Source organism: Oculina patagonica, chromosome 4, assembly GCF_052425735.1.
Source record: "Oculina patagonica isolate OP01 chromosome 4, crgOcupat, whole genome shotgun sequence".
NCBI classification, from domain to species: Eukaryota; Metazoa; Cnidaria; class Anthozoa; order Scleractinia; family Oculinidae; genus Oculina; species Oculina patagonica.
In genome coordinates, this window is record NC_135761.1 from 5,167,985 (window position 1) to 5,184,368 (window position 16,384).

The window sequence follows — 16,384 nt, forward strand, 5'->3', positions numbered from 1 at the left end:
ACAGTCCTTGCTGGCTTATATGTACTTCTTCTTTTATGATGCCTACTGCTATAATCTCTTGTACATTGTAATCTCCCATCTCTTCATGTAGTTATTTTTTATTTATTTATTTATTTACAGTATTTATTTTTTTATTTATTATTTTTAAAGAAAAGGGGTATATGTAGCTTTTGAGCTTTATGTATTCAGCAAATCAGACGTTACGTTGTAGTTATTTAAATTAAAATGGTGAAATTAAAACTTATTTTTGACATATTATTTACTTATTTATTAATGTTAATTCTGTTGTTGTCTTTAATTCACAAGACAAATGTCCTCATTCACATGAAAATGTAATTATCAGATTTGCTAAATAAAATTTGAAGGGTAAGATTTGCAATTCAGTTCAATAGCAAAAGTACATGATATGTAGATAACAAATCAATATCTTTTCATTGAAAAATAAGTGTAGATATTATTAATAGCATTCTGGCTGGAAATAATTTTTTATCTTTTCCACATGAAAGATTTCCATTTTTGGTAGGATGTATAACTTCCTCCATTTGATATTTTGATTACTTTTCGAGATAGATAATTTGAACAATGGTAAATGACTTAATAAAATATTCATCGTCTGGAATACAGTCTAAACGTCTTCCTTTTCCTCTGTTAGTGCCAATTCCTGATTCAAGAATGCCAGATGCTTGTCTCAAAACCCAACTTTTCCTCTATTTTGTGTTATGCCATTGAAACACCGGAGCACAAGCAGCGTACCTTGAGACCTTCCAGCCAATTGCTTCCGAATATCAGCAGAGTCTTGAAGCTAAACAAAGTTCAAGAGGTAAGAGTGAAAGGGTCTTCTTTATGTAAACATTCAGACTAGTTGATTATAATAAAGTTGTTGCTATAACATTAAAATCTTAGGATCTACATCTTTGATTTTCTGTATATTTAACAATTCCACGAGCGCACATTGGATATGAGATGGTAGATAGTCAACGAGGCGCGTGGCGCCGAGTTGGCTATAACGATCTCATATCCAACAAGAGCGAGTGGAATTATTGTTTTATCAAAAATGCCCGAAGAATTGCAAATTTTGAGCTTCCCAGCTATTTTCGTTGACGCTTATCGGTAACCAAATTTGTATTCAATGGTATATGAGCTCATATACCATTGCCTGTTAACCAATCAAAACGCAGGAATTGCAATATACCATTGCTAGTTTTTAATAAGCGCTTATATACCTGTACCTCTTTCATGCATGGATTGGTGAAGTTGAATAATTGTTTTACCTCTATCAAAACCATTGACAAAATTGTGCTGTTCAATTGATTAATGTCATTGTTGACTGGAAGATGAAACTTAAGAGTTTAAATTTTGCAACAAATCTAACATAAAATGTGTTCATGGTAAGCAGTATCTTATCTAAACAGTAACTAGGCATTTATTCATTGGCAAATGAATTGTAATCTTTTTGGTTTGTTCTGTTACAAAGTTAATGTATTTATAACAAATTCTTGATTGTGTTTTTCTTGATAAGGTTTCTTTTCATCTTCTTAGCAATAGATCTTAATTATATTTTGTAGTTTTGGAATTGACCTCAATATTTGAAAGAAATTCAAAGAGTTTTCCTGTTAGGCAAAGATATGTCCTGATTATTGATTGCTAGGAATGTTTGTGACTAAAACATTTTGTATTTTATGAATATGTTAATGGTGTCAAGTAAAACATTAAAATTTAATTTTCTTTATGTATGTCATTATTTTTGTTATCACCTCTTAATAATCAAATTGCAAAAATTATTAAGTGACTTGTCTTCAAAAAGAAAAAGTAACCCTGAGCTTACGTCAAGCCAGCAGAGCATGAGGTAATCTGATTATAATTATTGGTGACCGATCATAGATTGAGGCAATCCTATTTTATAACCAATTCTTAACACTTATTCAAGGATTATTCAATATGCACAACTACACTGTATTAAGTGGGCAGCTGTTGCTTAGTATGTGATATGCTGTAAACCTTTTAAGCTATAAAGTTTAATTGAGTCTCTGGCAGCTATTTAAATGCTAGGAGTCATTGCTTGTGATTGACATTACTGCATTTGGCTCCAGCTGCCGTAGGTCTTTTGATTATAAAGTTAAAATCCCCCAGTAAACATTGTTTATTTTTGTCGGTTCATGTTAAATGTACATGTTCTTTTTATCAGGAGAATCAATTTATCAATTTTTTTAGCAGAAATTTTCACCTTTGCAAGTCAAAGGTGGTATGCAGAAGCTATTCACATCAAGCTTATAATAAATTATTTGTCTTTTGAATAAAATGTTGTTTTTTAACCTTTTAGTTATTTGGTAGTTGCTAAATGCTGTTTTCAAACATTGTATTTTCATGCCTAATTTTTATTTACTTCTATTCTGCAGGTGATCTTTGGTTTAAGTCTTTTGAGTTCCTCAAATGAAGACTTAAAAAACCATGGTATGGATCTTTTGTTCATTATTATTTTCTGTAATCACAAGCATGGGACAAAGAAAAAAATCTGAGATCCCAGTGGGAGTCATACCCACGCATGGTCTTCTACTCACTGGTCAGACGCTCTTACCACTGAGCTAGCTGTACAGGGAGACATGTAGCATGCTTGGCCATTCACGGTTTCTAATATTTACAGTCACATAGCGACTACATCTCTTTTACGTGCAGGATTCAGGCCGCATTTACTGATACAGTGTAAACTGTAAATTGAAGTTCGTTATTTTTGTTTTAATTTTGTAGCTGGCCAGTTTGTAAAACACAAGCTACCTGATCTACTGAGGTCATACATAGATGCTGGTAAGTCAAAAAGTGATTTTAAAGTGACAGGCTCTTAGCAAAGATCTGGAAATAAAACATGACTGTTTGACTGTGTTAAGTTTGGGAGAGGAAAAGGGAAAGTCAGGGAAAAGTTGGCATACACTGTAAAGGGAAATTCAGATTATTTTAGTTTTTTTTAAGGTTTTCACAGATTCTGATTGTGAGTATTGTAAAAAAAGGTAAATGGTAAATCTGAGACTTTGTGAGCCTGAGACTTTCTTATCCTTTCAAAGGAAATTGAGCAGGGCAGCAAACAATTTTTTCATTTGAAAGGACATAAAATATTATTATGTCCTTCAAAGACACCATCATGGTCGGACAAAACAAAATTTGGTTGGACATCACCAAAAACAAAAGGTTTAATTTGATTCATTGTTGCCGTAAAATGAATTTATGATCAAAAAATTGTCTGGACCTAATGTCCGACCACACTTGGGATTTCGTCGGCCAATGTCCGATGACTGACTGTTATTTGCAGCCCTGTTGAGACTGAGAGAGTGCCACAAAAAAATTAGGACAGTAAGACCCCTGAAATTTGACTAAAATGCTGCAAGACACATTTTTCGAAGGATCATTTGTCACCCCTTATTATGGCCAGTGAAAATATTATTGTTTGCTGCAAATAAGTAACGCTAATTCAACCAATTTAGAGAATAAATTGGCCTTAAGTGTTTACATTTTACTGGTGATACTGTGGCCAGTGAAGAAATCTTTTTGGTCAGAGAAAGGAAAGTGGAAAGTGAGGTAACATTTGTTTTCTTTATTGCGAGTGGTAGTCTTGCAGTTGTTGTTTTTCTTTTCACATAGAAAGTTTTTATTCGATTTATGCTTCACTTCACTTAAGCTCATTGTTATTATTGGCAGATGTTGGAGGTGTTCAGGAAGGTGGTCTGACAGATGTGGCCATAGAAGTGTTGCATCGTCTTCTGTCTCACGTCATCCATGGACCAAGGGAGCAGGTCGGAGTCGGAGATGATCAAGTGTCAGCCTTCATGGAAACATTGAAAAAAGGTTTGTAACAACCCAAATAATGGCGGCAAAGGATACTAGCTAGGCAGTGTGGGCTCCACTTTGTTCACGGAGGCGTTCCTGGCAGCATTATTGCGGTTTTCAGTGATATGCGAAGTCAACTCTGAAATTCAGCGTTCAACCAGTGGATTAGTACGCTTTTTTTGCTGCCATCAATCATCTTTGTGGACTTCTCGGGAAACAGAAGTTCACTTCAACTGGGTCAAAAGGTCACGTTTGTCAGTTGTGATTGGTAGATTTCGATCCATTTTGTATGTTTCTGTTTTTCATGGTTCTTTGGCTGTCGCCATAATTATGATTGACGGCAGCGAAAAACACAATTGTTAGTTGGATTTTGAATTTCAGAGTTCGCATTTCACTGAAAACTGCAATAATGGAGCAATGTCAGGGTATTTCAAGTTATTTTGATTTCTGATTAGTTACAAATTAAAGGAAACCTCAAAATAACAGTTTTCTAACATGGAAAAACTCCAAATGAGTTTACTAATAAAAAGCCTAAAATAAACAAGCCATTAGGATGGTTTTGACTGAAACATAAAGACGGTTTACAAACGATAAACTTGAAAACTTTTGCCAATTTTTTCATGTTGAATTGCCCATGACGTACATGTAGCTCGTTTAAGCTTGTGGTTGCATAAATTATCTACTGCAAACATTTCTCAGTGTTTTGGAACAATGTTTTCAATGCACTTTTTTAAAAGTGAACGCAGTAATGAAATCAAATCACTGAACCATATCATTCAGTCTGGGACAATTTTGAATTATTTCATTTGTTAATGATTTTTACAGGTGTACATGTACTTTCCTTTCTCTCAGATAATGAAAAAGAATGTAAGACAAAGAAAGCTAAAATCATTTTCATTTTCAGTTTTGAAAAATGTTTCCCCAAAATTCTGATATTGTTATGGCTACATCAAGTTGACTCAGGTTGTCTATTTTTTTCTCTTTGCAGATTTTCCTAAAGAACGTGTGCCTGTAGTTCTTGCACCGCTGCTCTATCCAGAAACCCAGGATATTTCACCAGACAAGTAAGATTGACATACACATGTAATCAAAGGGTTCCTTACAATAGTACATGGGTAAAGGATTTTTTAAGGATTTTTAAAAAAAATTTAAAATTTTTTCAAAAAATTCCATAGTAGTTTGACTTAACTTCCTTTCTGGGTCAGTCATATTTTTGTACTGTTACATTGAAACTTGTTGAATAGTGAAAGCTAGATAGACATGCATGTCCGGATTGTCGTATAAAAATGTTGCCAGGGGTGTGATGAAACTGCAAGAGGAAACTGCAAGCCACAAGAGTACCACAAGTCATACATGATTGTTATCTGAAAAGTTCAGGCTGCGAAAAAAATTTCGCAGTTATGTAATCTTTCCCTTACACTTTCCTTATTAGCTTTGTTTTTTTTTATAATAATTATTTCAGCCACACAATGAAATGATTGCAGTATATAAAATTACTATTGATCTAGCTTACCTTGTAAAATAAGAAAGTGAAATGGCTTTAATTTCCAGACAAAATACATTTCACTTTCCAAAATTGTCATATATACATATGCTTTTGAAAAATATTTTTACAGAATGGTAGCTAACTTACATTGACACCTACAGTGTGGAAAAAAAAGACCGTTTCAGACTTAATGATTAACTCCTATTTTCATATATTTTCAGCCTTATTCCAGAACCTTCAACTCCTTCAAAAATAGTGGTAAGATGATGTGGAGTTTTAATGTCCAATTCTAATGTGAAACTACGGACAAAATTCTTCTCATACATATAAAGCTAGTGATATTGTTTTCTCTTGACGGTATTTTTTTTATTAGATGGAAGATGATTTGGCTGATCTTATGCAAGAAATAGGATACTCTAGTTGTTCAAGGTAAGAAGCTCAAGGATTATGCTTTCGTGTACCTTATTCTTACTAATTTTCGCGCATACTTAATTTCGCGAAAATTCGAGAGCTGAATTTCGCGAGAATTAATTTTCGCAATTGCAAGAAATGTTAGAAAAAAAGCGTATTAAATTTCGCTTGTCATTTTCTTGGTTCAGTCTTTAAAGACTAAGGAACTACTGGAATTCACAAAGGTCTGGCACAATGTAACTACAAGGAACCTGCAAACGGAAACTTTATTGACTGTACTAAGGAGATTTTGAACCAATATACAAGCTCAAAACAGTAATCAGAGGAAGGGTGCTAGTCAAAAACAAGACGGAAATATATTTTTAATGGTAGATAGTTGCAGTTTCAAACATTTTAAATTTGTATTGTTTTGATATATGATATAGGATTAATTTTTGCGTGTTTAAATTTTTCGCAATGTTTTATTCGTGCGTACTAAATTTCACGATTATTTTGAAATCGCGAAAATAGCAAAAATTAGTACTCGCGAAAATTAGTAATGAATAAGATATATGTTACTTTTCTTTTAGGTTGTTTGCATTCTCCTAAATACAATTCTATTTGTGTTGTGATTCTACACATTTTTTCCCTTGGCTATTTGATTGCAAATGTAGCTTCAAGTTTGGGCCAGGGAGACATTAATTTTAACTCTTATTAAAAATAATCGAATAGTTGTAAGTGTTGTTTACGTTGCAACAATGATGTTTCACTTTAGTGTCGAAGAGTGTCGAAATACTCTGGTTCAGTTTGGTGTTCAAGACATCACTCCAGCTGCAGTGGCCAGAGTTCTTGGTAAGAATTGTTGTGACAGGTTACAGTACATTTCTCTTGAAGTTAGTTCTGAGAATTTAAATAAGAGATTTAAGAGGTGGTCTGTTTTGTTCTTCAAGACTTTTATTATTAGACTTGAATTACTAGGTTTTTGATAAAAAATGTTCATTTGTCACAAATGTGTGGAACAAAGAAAAAACCTGAGTCCTTGACGGGAATCAAACCTGTGGCCTCCCAGATACCGGTTGGGCACTCTATCTGGTACTGAGCTACAAGAGACTCCTGGAGTCCCAAGAGTCTCTCGTAACTTAGTAGTTATAGTGCCCAACTGGTATCTGGGAGGCTATGGGTTTGATTCCTGTCGGGGATTCAGAGTGTTTCTTTGTCCCACGCTCGTGACGAATGAACATTGTTTATCATTTATTCACTGAGCTTACAATTTTATCATCTTATTCTTCCTTATTTATTACATATAGGTTTTCTTAATGTTGTTTAAAAATAAACGTAAAATTTAGTCTGGCAGCAGTGAGCAATATGTGTCTTTCTCTCCAACTCTCCAAGAGACGATATACTTTTAAGGCTACGATTATTGAAAAAATATTCCTCACTGACATCTTGAGCAAAAAAAAAAAAAAAAAGATGTCTTTTGATGTTTTAGGTATGATGGTGAAAACAGTGTTTGGTCTTGGTGAACATGTTACTATACAGGTGAGCTCTTTCTTCTGTTTAGATGCCAATTGAGAACAACAACAACAAAAGCTTTTATTATTAATATACTTGGTGGTGTGAGGAAAAGCCCTGAGTGATGTATATTGTGTGGTGGTGTGAACTGTTGTAGATTTATTACTAATAATGACATTGTATTGCAGAATTATGCTACTAGTTCGGTTTCTTTGGACAAACTGGGACTCAGTGAACTTACTCCAGGGCCTGCTACATGGAATGTAGAAGTTTTTGTCCAGGCTCTGAAGGAATTGGTGAGTACTACAGCAATGAAGAAATAAAATTACAAATTTTGTTAAGTTGTAAAACTCAATTAGCTTGAATGTCACTGGTAAAATTAAAATTTTTCCTGCGCTAAAGTTACTAATGTCACCATTATTTTGAAGCACAGGAAGCATGCTGGACTCTGGATCAAACGGTCCAGGTTTTAGCCCTGGACATGGTCCCTGCATTGTGTCCTTGAGCAAGACACTTTCATAGTGTCTTTCTCGATCCTTGTGGGAGGCGTGGTGGCCTAATGGTTAGCGCGCTCAAATCAGAGTCGAACGGCCCGGGTTCGAGGCCTTGCCGGGGCGCTGCGTTGTGTTCTTGGGCAAGACACTTTACTCTCACAGTGCCTCTCTCCACCCAGGTGTATAAATGGGTACTGGCAAATTTACTGCCGGGGGGTAACCCTGCGATGGACTAGCATCCCATCCAGGGGGGAGTAGCAATACTCCTACGTCACTTAATGCTACGGAAACCGGGATAAGCTCCGGCTGTATGGGCCTCATGGCTCGGAGACAGACTTAACCTTTTCTCAATCCAGATGTATAAATGGGTACCACCAAATTTAATGTTAATGGCAACCCAGCGATGGACTAGCATCCCATCCTAGTTGTTTATTGCAAATGTGGAAACCAGGATAAGCCCTGGCCTGATGGGTCCCTAGGCTCAAAAGCAGACTTGACCTTTTCTCACCTTACCCTTTCCTCTTTCTCATTATCAAAGTAAGATCTGACCAGAAGCATAAAATTACATGTAATGGCCATGATATATATTTTTATTTGTTAGATTCCTCTTTTAAGTTGGCGTCAAGTGATTCAGGAGTTAGACTACCCTGAGTTTCATGTTCCAAGTCGTGAAGGTCTTCAGTTACTGTTTACGGCATGTCACAGAGGACTGATGGAGATTTTTCCAGTGGATGTTCTCTACAGGACTTGGACCAATACTGAAGGCCAGGTAAGCTGTCAGTAGTGATTTTGCCAATATATACTATACAATACCCGATATTTTTTCCCTCTATAGCGCGCGCCTGCAGGGAATCACGGTAGTTGTATTCATCAAACCATGCGCGAGACTTAGCAATGTGCATCGTTGCTGAGTCTCGCGCATGGCTTGATGAATACAACTAACGTGATTCCCTGCAGGTGCGCACTATAGAGGGAATCGGGTATTGAACCTCCCATAAGCAGACACGTGTGTGACCAGAAAAAGATCCAGAATAGGATAGGTGCCTGCTCGTGGGAGATTAAAAATGTAGTGTCTAGCAGAGCCCAGGTGCCACAGGCGACTTACCTTTGTCTTTGGGTGACTTATATAACTTTGCTATCATGAACGCTTTCAAGAGATGGGCACCCAAGATTTCTTACATATGAGCCTTTAAGCTCCCTGCTATTTTTCTAAGAGCACAGCTTTCATTTGTATGTGGCTGTAACCATGACTTGAGAAGTATCCACTTAGGAGAGGGGTCTGCTTATGTGTCCGGGATCATGACTGTGTGTCTTCTTATGGGAGGTGTTCCCCTTCAGAGGTTTGATGTTAGTCACAATAGTTAACAGACAGTTTAAAATATTTATCGAATTGCGACTGGAAGCAAATTCAACGGTGTAGATTATTATAATTTTTTTCTTTAAAAACTAATGCAGAAATTTTTCATTTTCTCCATTCCAGCTTTCCTGGATCCAACAAATCCTTTCCAGTCCAGATTTGTTCTGTTTTGCTGACTATCCTTGTCACACAGTAGTTATAGACCTGCTGAAAACAGCACCAGAGGATGATAACAGAGAAATCGCCACCTGGTAAGGATTTGATATGTGATTTATATACAAGGCCCAAAAAACTATAAAAAAAATGATTTTAGACATTTAAGAACTGAACATTAGGATGTATAGTCCAGTCCCTGGACTATTTCTTCTGTGCACCCTTTATAGGGCTTGTTTGTTTCTGTTTTTCATGGTTAGTCGGCTGTCCCCATTATTATGATTGAGGGCAGCGAAAAATGCAATCGTTAGTTGTACTTTGAATTTCAGAGTTCACATATCACTGAAAACTGCAATAAGATTCAAAGTCTGCCTAGTATATTGTAACTTCTGTTGTCTCTTAGTTTTTAATTTTAAACAATGTACCTGTTGTGTTTCTTGTAGGAAATCTCTGAACCTCTCAGAAACATTGTTAAGGTTAGCAGAAGCCGGTCACTATGAGACAGTGAAATCCTTGTTTAGTTTTCCACTGAAGCATTGCCCAGATGTGCTGCTGCTTGCTTTACTGCAGATCAATGTAAGTAAAACATTTTTACAGATGTCTAGTTTTATACAGCCTTGCTAGATCTATCTATCTTGTTTGGTTTCTGTAATAAAATACAAAAATTGTCTGCATTTTAATAACATTCACCTGGCATGAATTGGTGAGTTGAGTTATTTTTGATCTCTTTTTGCAGCCCCTCTGGCATTCATTACGGAATGAGCTTGTGTCACAACTAATTCCTGTGTTCCTGGCCAATCATCCCAACTCTGGCAGTGTTTTACATTATGTGTGGCATGGGCAGGTGTGTAACAAGGAAATAGATGAAAGAATAAAATAATTATCGTAATAAATGTTGTGGTTAGTCATCGTGGTAGAGTACAATAATAAAGTATTTTTAATTTGTCTCATGGCGTAGTCACGTGTGATGGAGATTGCGACATTTTGACTGCACACTGAATAAATTATTTAATCATAATGATGATGATGATGACTTAATAAATAATATACACAGTAAAAGGTTTAAAGCTACAAAGCACAATTACTGTACAACTACATGTACTTCAATAGCTGAGTTGTCTGTGTGTTTTGCTCTCCATCTGTCTGCTTGTCAGGTCTGTCTGTCTGTCTGTCTGTCTGTATGTCTGTCTATTATATTTTCAAGAATCCTGGCTTACTCTGTCCTCTATGGATAAACATGCAACACATTCAATCGTTTCTACCATTAAGCAGAACAAAAATAAGTGCCAAACTTACTTAGTTTTAGCCAGATGCTTCCTAAAAACATTCTTACTATCATGTACATGTAATTTCTAATTTACTCTAAACCATTGTTTATGACACCAACTATACCTATAGAAATATCGAAAGCCATACCATTGATGTGTTGTTTTTATTCTGTCATAGGGTCAATCAGCATCAATTCGCCAACTTGTAATGCAAGCCATGGCAGAATGGTATGCGAAGGGGGACATGGACCAAGGAAGGCTGTCCAGAATCTTAGACGTGGCTCAAGACCTTAAGGCAAGGACCACAATGCATTTTCTTACTGTATTTTTTCTGAAAAAAAGTAAAAAAAATACTCCTAGTCGCTTCATGCTACTGAAACTAAGATAAGCTCTGGTCTGATGGGCCACTAGGCTCGTATGCGGACTTTTTTATTTATTTATTTATGCAAATGGGTTTCTAAATTTAAAGGATCTTAAAATTGGTAAAGTTTTTCCGCTCTCCTTTTTCTCAAATACAAAACCCACTTGTACAATGTACTTATAACAGTGAACTGACACAACAATGGCTGTCAACAAGGAAGGTTTAAACATCTGTTTTGTCATATTTTCAGGCCCTGTCCATGTTACTGAATGGCTCTCCATTTGTGTTTGTGATTGACCTGGCTGCTCTGGCGTCTCGTCGTGAATATCTAAAGCTGGACAAGTGGTTAAGGGATAAGCTGAAAGAACATCAGGTAATAATACTTACTCATTGTTGGATTTTTGAGATTTTTGATTGCTAAAGATTGTTGTTATAAATAATAATGATGATGATGGTGATGACGTTTATCTTCCAGGAGGAGTTTGCTCATGCATGCATCACCTTCTTGAAACGCCGTTGTCCCTATTTGCTGGGAGTATCCTTAGAAAAAGAACTTCCAAAAAGTGTGCAGTTACCTCAAGAGACAGTTGTTACAATGCTTTCTTGTCTTCAGTCATTCTTGGGGTGAGACATCTTGTAAATATCATGAATAAGCTGTAATCATCTGTATTTTTATTGAACTCAATCACGGTTGACTTGGTCAGCATGGTAATGGAATGATAAAGTCGTAGTCTTAGACTTGATTTGATGACAGCTTGGCATTAGTAGAAGTAATATTAATATCAAACACCAGAGACAGTGATTTATTGGGATTTCCAAACACCAAGAAGAGAGTTGAAAATATGATGCACAATGGAGTATTTTTCACGAAATTCGAGGTGTTTGGATAGCCGATGAAACACTGTCTCGAGTGTTTACAGCAAGGCGTCCAAAGTGTGACCACTTTTAATTTATTCACATTCTTTCGTGCAGATTTAATCCAATCAAAAGCCGTGGATAGCTTGCAGTTGACTTCTGATTGGATTAAATCTGCAAGAAAGAATGTGAATAAATTAAAGGTGGTCACACTTTTGGGTGCCTTGCTGTAATATATCTTCTCAATTGAAACAAAAACTATGGAGTAAATGGAGAAATAAAATCATAAATATCTATGCTAATTAAGACTGGGTATCCAAACCTTCTTCATGATTATGATTTTCTATGTTTTAACTTGACAAATTATTAATGAGTTTTAGAAGTACTATTACAACATTGAAGGATTTTTTTTTCATTTAATTTCACAGCCAAGCCTCTCCAGAATTGGCAGATACCATCAGTCAGATGTTGACAAACCATGGTCCCCTGGTAAAGGCACGCCCCAGTGCAGCTGTGGTGGGGATTCCATTCAAGAGGCAGGGAAGCTTGGATGCCGGTCTGCCGTCAAGCCTGTCTGGCCAGGTAGATCAAGGAATTTAAATTCAAATCAAAGCTACTGACAGTACTTTCATGCCTGGCTGTTTATTGTGCTCTACAAGATGGTTCTTACTTTTAAGTCTGTGGATAATACCTTAGTGTGTGACCATTCAAATGAAAGCTATTGAGAAGTAGTTTCCTGTGTACTGTTTCTTTTACACACAGTGTATTATTGTAAGTTAAGATGAAGCCCTACTTGGGCACTCTGTAAAGAGAAGATGAAAACATTGATTATCAATCATTTTCTGACTAGAGGCAGTCATCAACTATAATCGTTTAAAAAAAGGGTTATGTCGTGGTACATCAAGTCATTTTTCGGATTACTTTCAAGAGACCTCAAAGTAATAGTTTTGTATTGTAGAAATATACCAAAGAAGTGATAAAAACCTAAAAATAGACAAGGATAGTTTCGACTGATGAAGATTAAAACAGATCACGATAAACAAACTTGAAAAAACTTAATGCCAATTTTTTCAAGGTGCGTTGTCTGTGACATAGCTCCTTTAAGTCCCAAGCTAAAATAGTTAATATAAATTAAAATCATGTTATTGATTTCAACTTATTTCACTCATAATTTTCTTTTCCAGCTTGATCCACTGACAGGACTCAACATGCCGCCATCCTCACTCCCCACCACACCAGCCACACCTACCACTCAGCTACCCTCGTTCCCACCTCACCCCCTTACTGGCACTGTACTAGGACCCTCAAACAACCTTGGAGCTGTTGGTAGCATAGGCTCAGGTCTGTCTCAGGCAGTACAGAAGCCGCAATCTCAACTCGGACAACTTCCTCTTTCCACACCAGCAACATCAAGCTCTGGTCTTCAGTCGCCAAGTTTCAGCTCTTCTCAGAACCCCTTGTTACAACAGCTTCATCAAACAGGTGGTCTAGGACAATCTCTGGGTGGATCAGCGATGGACAATGCTAGATTATTAGCTGGTCTTGGAATCCAGAAACCACTTGGGGGATCTTTGTTCCAACAGCAGCAACAACAACAACAGCAGCAAACAGCACTCTTGTCTCAATCAAGGAATCAAGCTGACAAACTGCGTCAAGGTAAGATAGGGTGGGTTACGCGGCCTGAGCTATATAGAATATTACGTGCATGAAGTATAATAATTACAGTGGAACCCGATATAACGATCCTTGATATAACGATATTCCTGACCGTATAGCGATGAATATTCTATGTCCCGGCAAAAGTCACAGTAAAATGTATGGGACAAAACCCCGATATAACGATCTTCGATATAACGATATTCCCGATATAACGATGAGAATTTAGTGGACCGAACGTACAATCTTCCCCGATATAACGATATTATCAGTAAACAGTCACAATTCAAGCAAAATATTGAATTTAATCCAATAGAGTAATCTCTAACCACTGTCTAACGTTTCTAACAACATCTTTTGTACGTTGATGTACGAAAATGATACTGTATTCTAATTCTCTTTGTCCAGTAAAAAAGTATGTTAGGTTTACCCCGATATAAGGATATTTTCAGTTATTTTACGGCCATATCGTTATATCGAGAGTTTCGATACAACAATCCCTCGATATAACGATATAATTTTACTGCTCCTTTGGCATATCGTTAAACACCAACAGTACAGCATAGGTTGACACATTCAGTACTGCGGTGATCTGTCAATTCACAAACCACACTAGTTTTATGGTCTCCCTTATTATAGGAAATTAACGCTTCATGAAATTAATGCGCATTTCAAAATTTCGCGTTAATTTAAGTTGCGTTAATTTTTGTTAACGTTAATTTCTGCGCCGTTAATTAAGTGGAGCATTAATTTCCGCTACCTTAATTTCCATTATTTTTGCCCCAATTTCTCGATACAGTCCAGACGTTCTTATTTCCTAGGGTAAAGCTTTATTTTATCAGGGTGGAAATCTACTGGTATCACTGAACCAGTGAAGAACGCTCGAAGTATCACAAACATTGTTTCCATCTCGGATTATATGCTTAGTGTTGAAATAAACTTGTTCCTGTTGTCTCAACAAATGTTTTTTTTTGTGCACCTCGCATTAATTTCCTTCAGTTTAAAATTTGACCCTCTCTTTTGCATTAATTTCCTTTATTGGAAAGTATTTTTTGCTTTGATTCGCATTAATTTAAGTCGCGTTAATTTCAAATACCTTAATTAACACAAGCGTTAATTTCCTATAATAAGGTATTACAGTCTAACGAAAAGAGAAGTGAAGGCTTTCAAACAAGGCTTGCTAATGACAAATTACATCAACTCATGAAATACACTCCACTGACCAAGATAACAGAGGAAAATGACCAAGTTTGTGCTATGAAAGTACAATTATTTTAATTTACATGCTCGCTTATTAAAAATGGTCACATGTCATGGTATTGCATAAAGGTACAGTTACCTCAACACAAATTGTAATTTTCAAATCATCACAACCAGACAAATTATCTGTCAACTTTCTTTCCATCATCTTGAGTAATCTTTAGCCTTTAGTTATGTACCAGTAGTTTCATCCTTTAAATCAATTCCATTTACTGTTTTCCTGTTGTCAGCAGCTTCTACTGCAGATGTGTCTCAAGTGTGGCCCGGCATGGACCAGTCCTTTACAAAAGAGGTTGAAGATGAAGCGAACTCATACTTCCAGAGGATTTACAATCATCCTCCTAATCCCACTATCAGCATTGATGAGGTGCTGGAAATGCTAAAGAAATTCAAAGATTCACCTGTCAAAAAGGAGAGGGTAAGTATTATAAAATGGTAAAAATTATGTTTTTATGTTGTATTGGTGCATAAAGGATTATACATTGTACAGTGCTTACAAGTCAAAAGTCACAGAACACTTAATAAACCTTTTGCCAAATAATGAGCTTTGTCTTCACCTTGCCCTCCCCACCCCCAATAATTATTATAATGTGTACTGTCATTTTTTTTAATACAACATAGTCTTGCCACAATATTTCAACATTGTTCTGGGAGGGGTGGCTCAATGATTGGTGTTGATTCCCATTTTTGCACTTTAAATTTGGTGCAGCTTGTGAACCATCCCCTTCCTCCTTTCAATGTTGCACACAAACGAGGCAAGTCTTGCAGAGAGCAAATCCAACATTGTTTCAGGCGGAGGGGGTAATATCGAAGGGGTGAGGGGTAAAATTTGTCTAAGGTACTCAAAAAGTGCCGAGTGTCTCAACACTTTTGGCGCCCTTGTAGGTACAGGTAGGTCTTTGTCTACTCAGAATATTCTTTACATTCTTTGTTGCTGTTTTTTCACCAGGATATATTTCTGTGCATGCTTCGAAACTTGTTTGAAGAGTACAGATTCTTTCCTCAGTACCCAGACAAAGAGCTTCATACAACCGCTTGCTTGTTTGGTGGCATTATTGAACAGGGACTTGTAACGTAAGTGAAACACTACAGTAACTTCTTACACTGTAAGTCTTACAACAATGTGAATGTAGCAGCAGGCAACAGCAGCGGCAGCAGTAGAAATAGCAGCTAGAAGCATTAGCACAAATGTTATGGCAGTAGGCTAACAATGCCAGCAGCAGTATCCTTTTATTCCAGCTAGGAAATGAGTTACCCTAACTAACATGTATGGAACCTGGTGTACAGTACCCCCCACACTCCATTTTTGTTGTTTGATAAGATGATATGCCCACTTGTAATATATAGATTTAGGCAAGCCTAAAAGCGGAGCTCCCCATTTATTTAATTTTCACTGGAGCTTACAATGTTTTCATTCTAGTGAATAAGCGGCCAAAGTACTAATGTTTATGGCGGTTTATAGGTGCGACACAAATTTAAATAGCTCACGGTTATACTGAGTGTCAGCAGTACGACAAAAATAATAATCTTAAAGCGGGGCAAAATCATTACTCATGGCACGAAAAATTACTTTAGAGTACAGTAAATTATCTGCTTTCTAGCAATAGAAAATAGGTTCGCGATCCTGTTATAGTTTCGCAGCAGTTTAGTATTACATTTCAACGTGCATTACAGAGTCTGTCGGATTAGCTCAATCGGTAAGGTGCCAGTCTGCGGATCCGGAGGTCGTGAGTTCAAATCCCAGAGGGTCAATTTTTTTTTTTTTTTTTTTTTTAC

At 36.5% G+C, this 16,384-nt stretch overlaps 1 protein-coding gene across 2 annotated transcripts in view; it reads left to right on the forward strand.

The window, feature by feature from the left end:
* LOC144651172 (CCR4-NOT transcription complex subunit 1-like) overlaps window positions 1-16,384 on the forward strand; it is a 48,503-nt gene that overhangs the window by 2,976 nt on the left and 29,143 nt on the right. Inside the window, exons 3-23 of one of the 2 annotated variants that reach the window (XM_078511061.1) lie at window positions 653-820; window positions 2,397-2,451; window positions 2,746-2,802; window positions 3,688-3,834; window positions 4,805-4,880; window positions 5,524-5,560; window positions 5,676-5,731; window positions 6,468-6,544; window positions 7,182-7,231; window positions 7,393-7,500; window positions 8,300-8,467; window positions 9,179-9,306; window positions 9,652-9,784; window positions 9,945-10,052; window positions 10,655-10,771; window positions 11,088-11,210; window positions 11,313-11,461; window positions 12,121-12,274; window positions 12,877-13,348; window positions 14,839-15,026; window positions 15,558-15,682. In XM_078511061.1, coding sequence (XP_078367187.1) covers window positions 653-820; window positions 2,397-2,451; window positions 2,746-2,802; window positions 3,688-3,834; window positions 4,805-4,880; window positions 5,524-5,560; window positions 5,676-5,731; window positions 6,468-6,544; window positions 7,182-7,231; window positions 7,393-7,500; window positions 8,300-8,467; window positions 9,179-9,306; window positions 9,652-9,784; window positions 9,945-10,052; window positions 10,655-10,771; window positions 11,088-11,210; window positions 11,313-11,461; window positions 12,121-12,274; window positions 12,877-13,348; window positions 14,839-15,026; window positions 15,558-15,682 — 2,696 coding nt within the window. The remainder of the gene's footprint in view (window positions 1-652; window positions 821-2,396; window positions 2,452-2,745; window positions 2,803-3,687; window positions 3,835-4,804; window positions 4,881-5,523; window positions 5,561-5,675; window positions 5,732-6,467; window positions 6,545-7,181; window positions 7,232-7,392; window positions 7,501-8,299; window positions 8,468-9,178; window positions 9,307-9,651; window positions 9,785-9,944; window positions 10,053-10,654; window positions 10,772-11,087; window positions 11,211-11,312; window positions 11,462-12,120; window positions 12,275-12,876; window positions 13,349-14,838; window positions 15,027-15,557; window positions 15,683-16,384) is intronic. The other variant, XM_078511062.1, reaches the window with a different exon arrangement.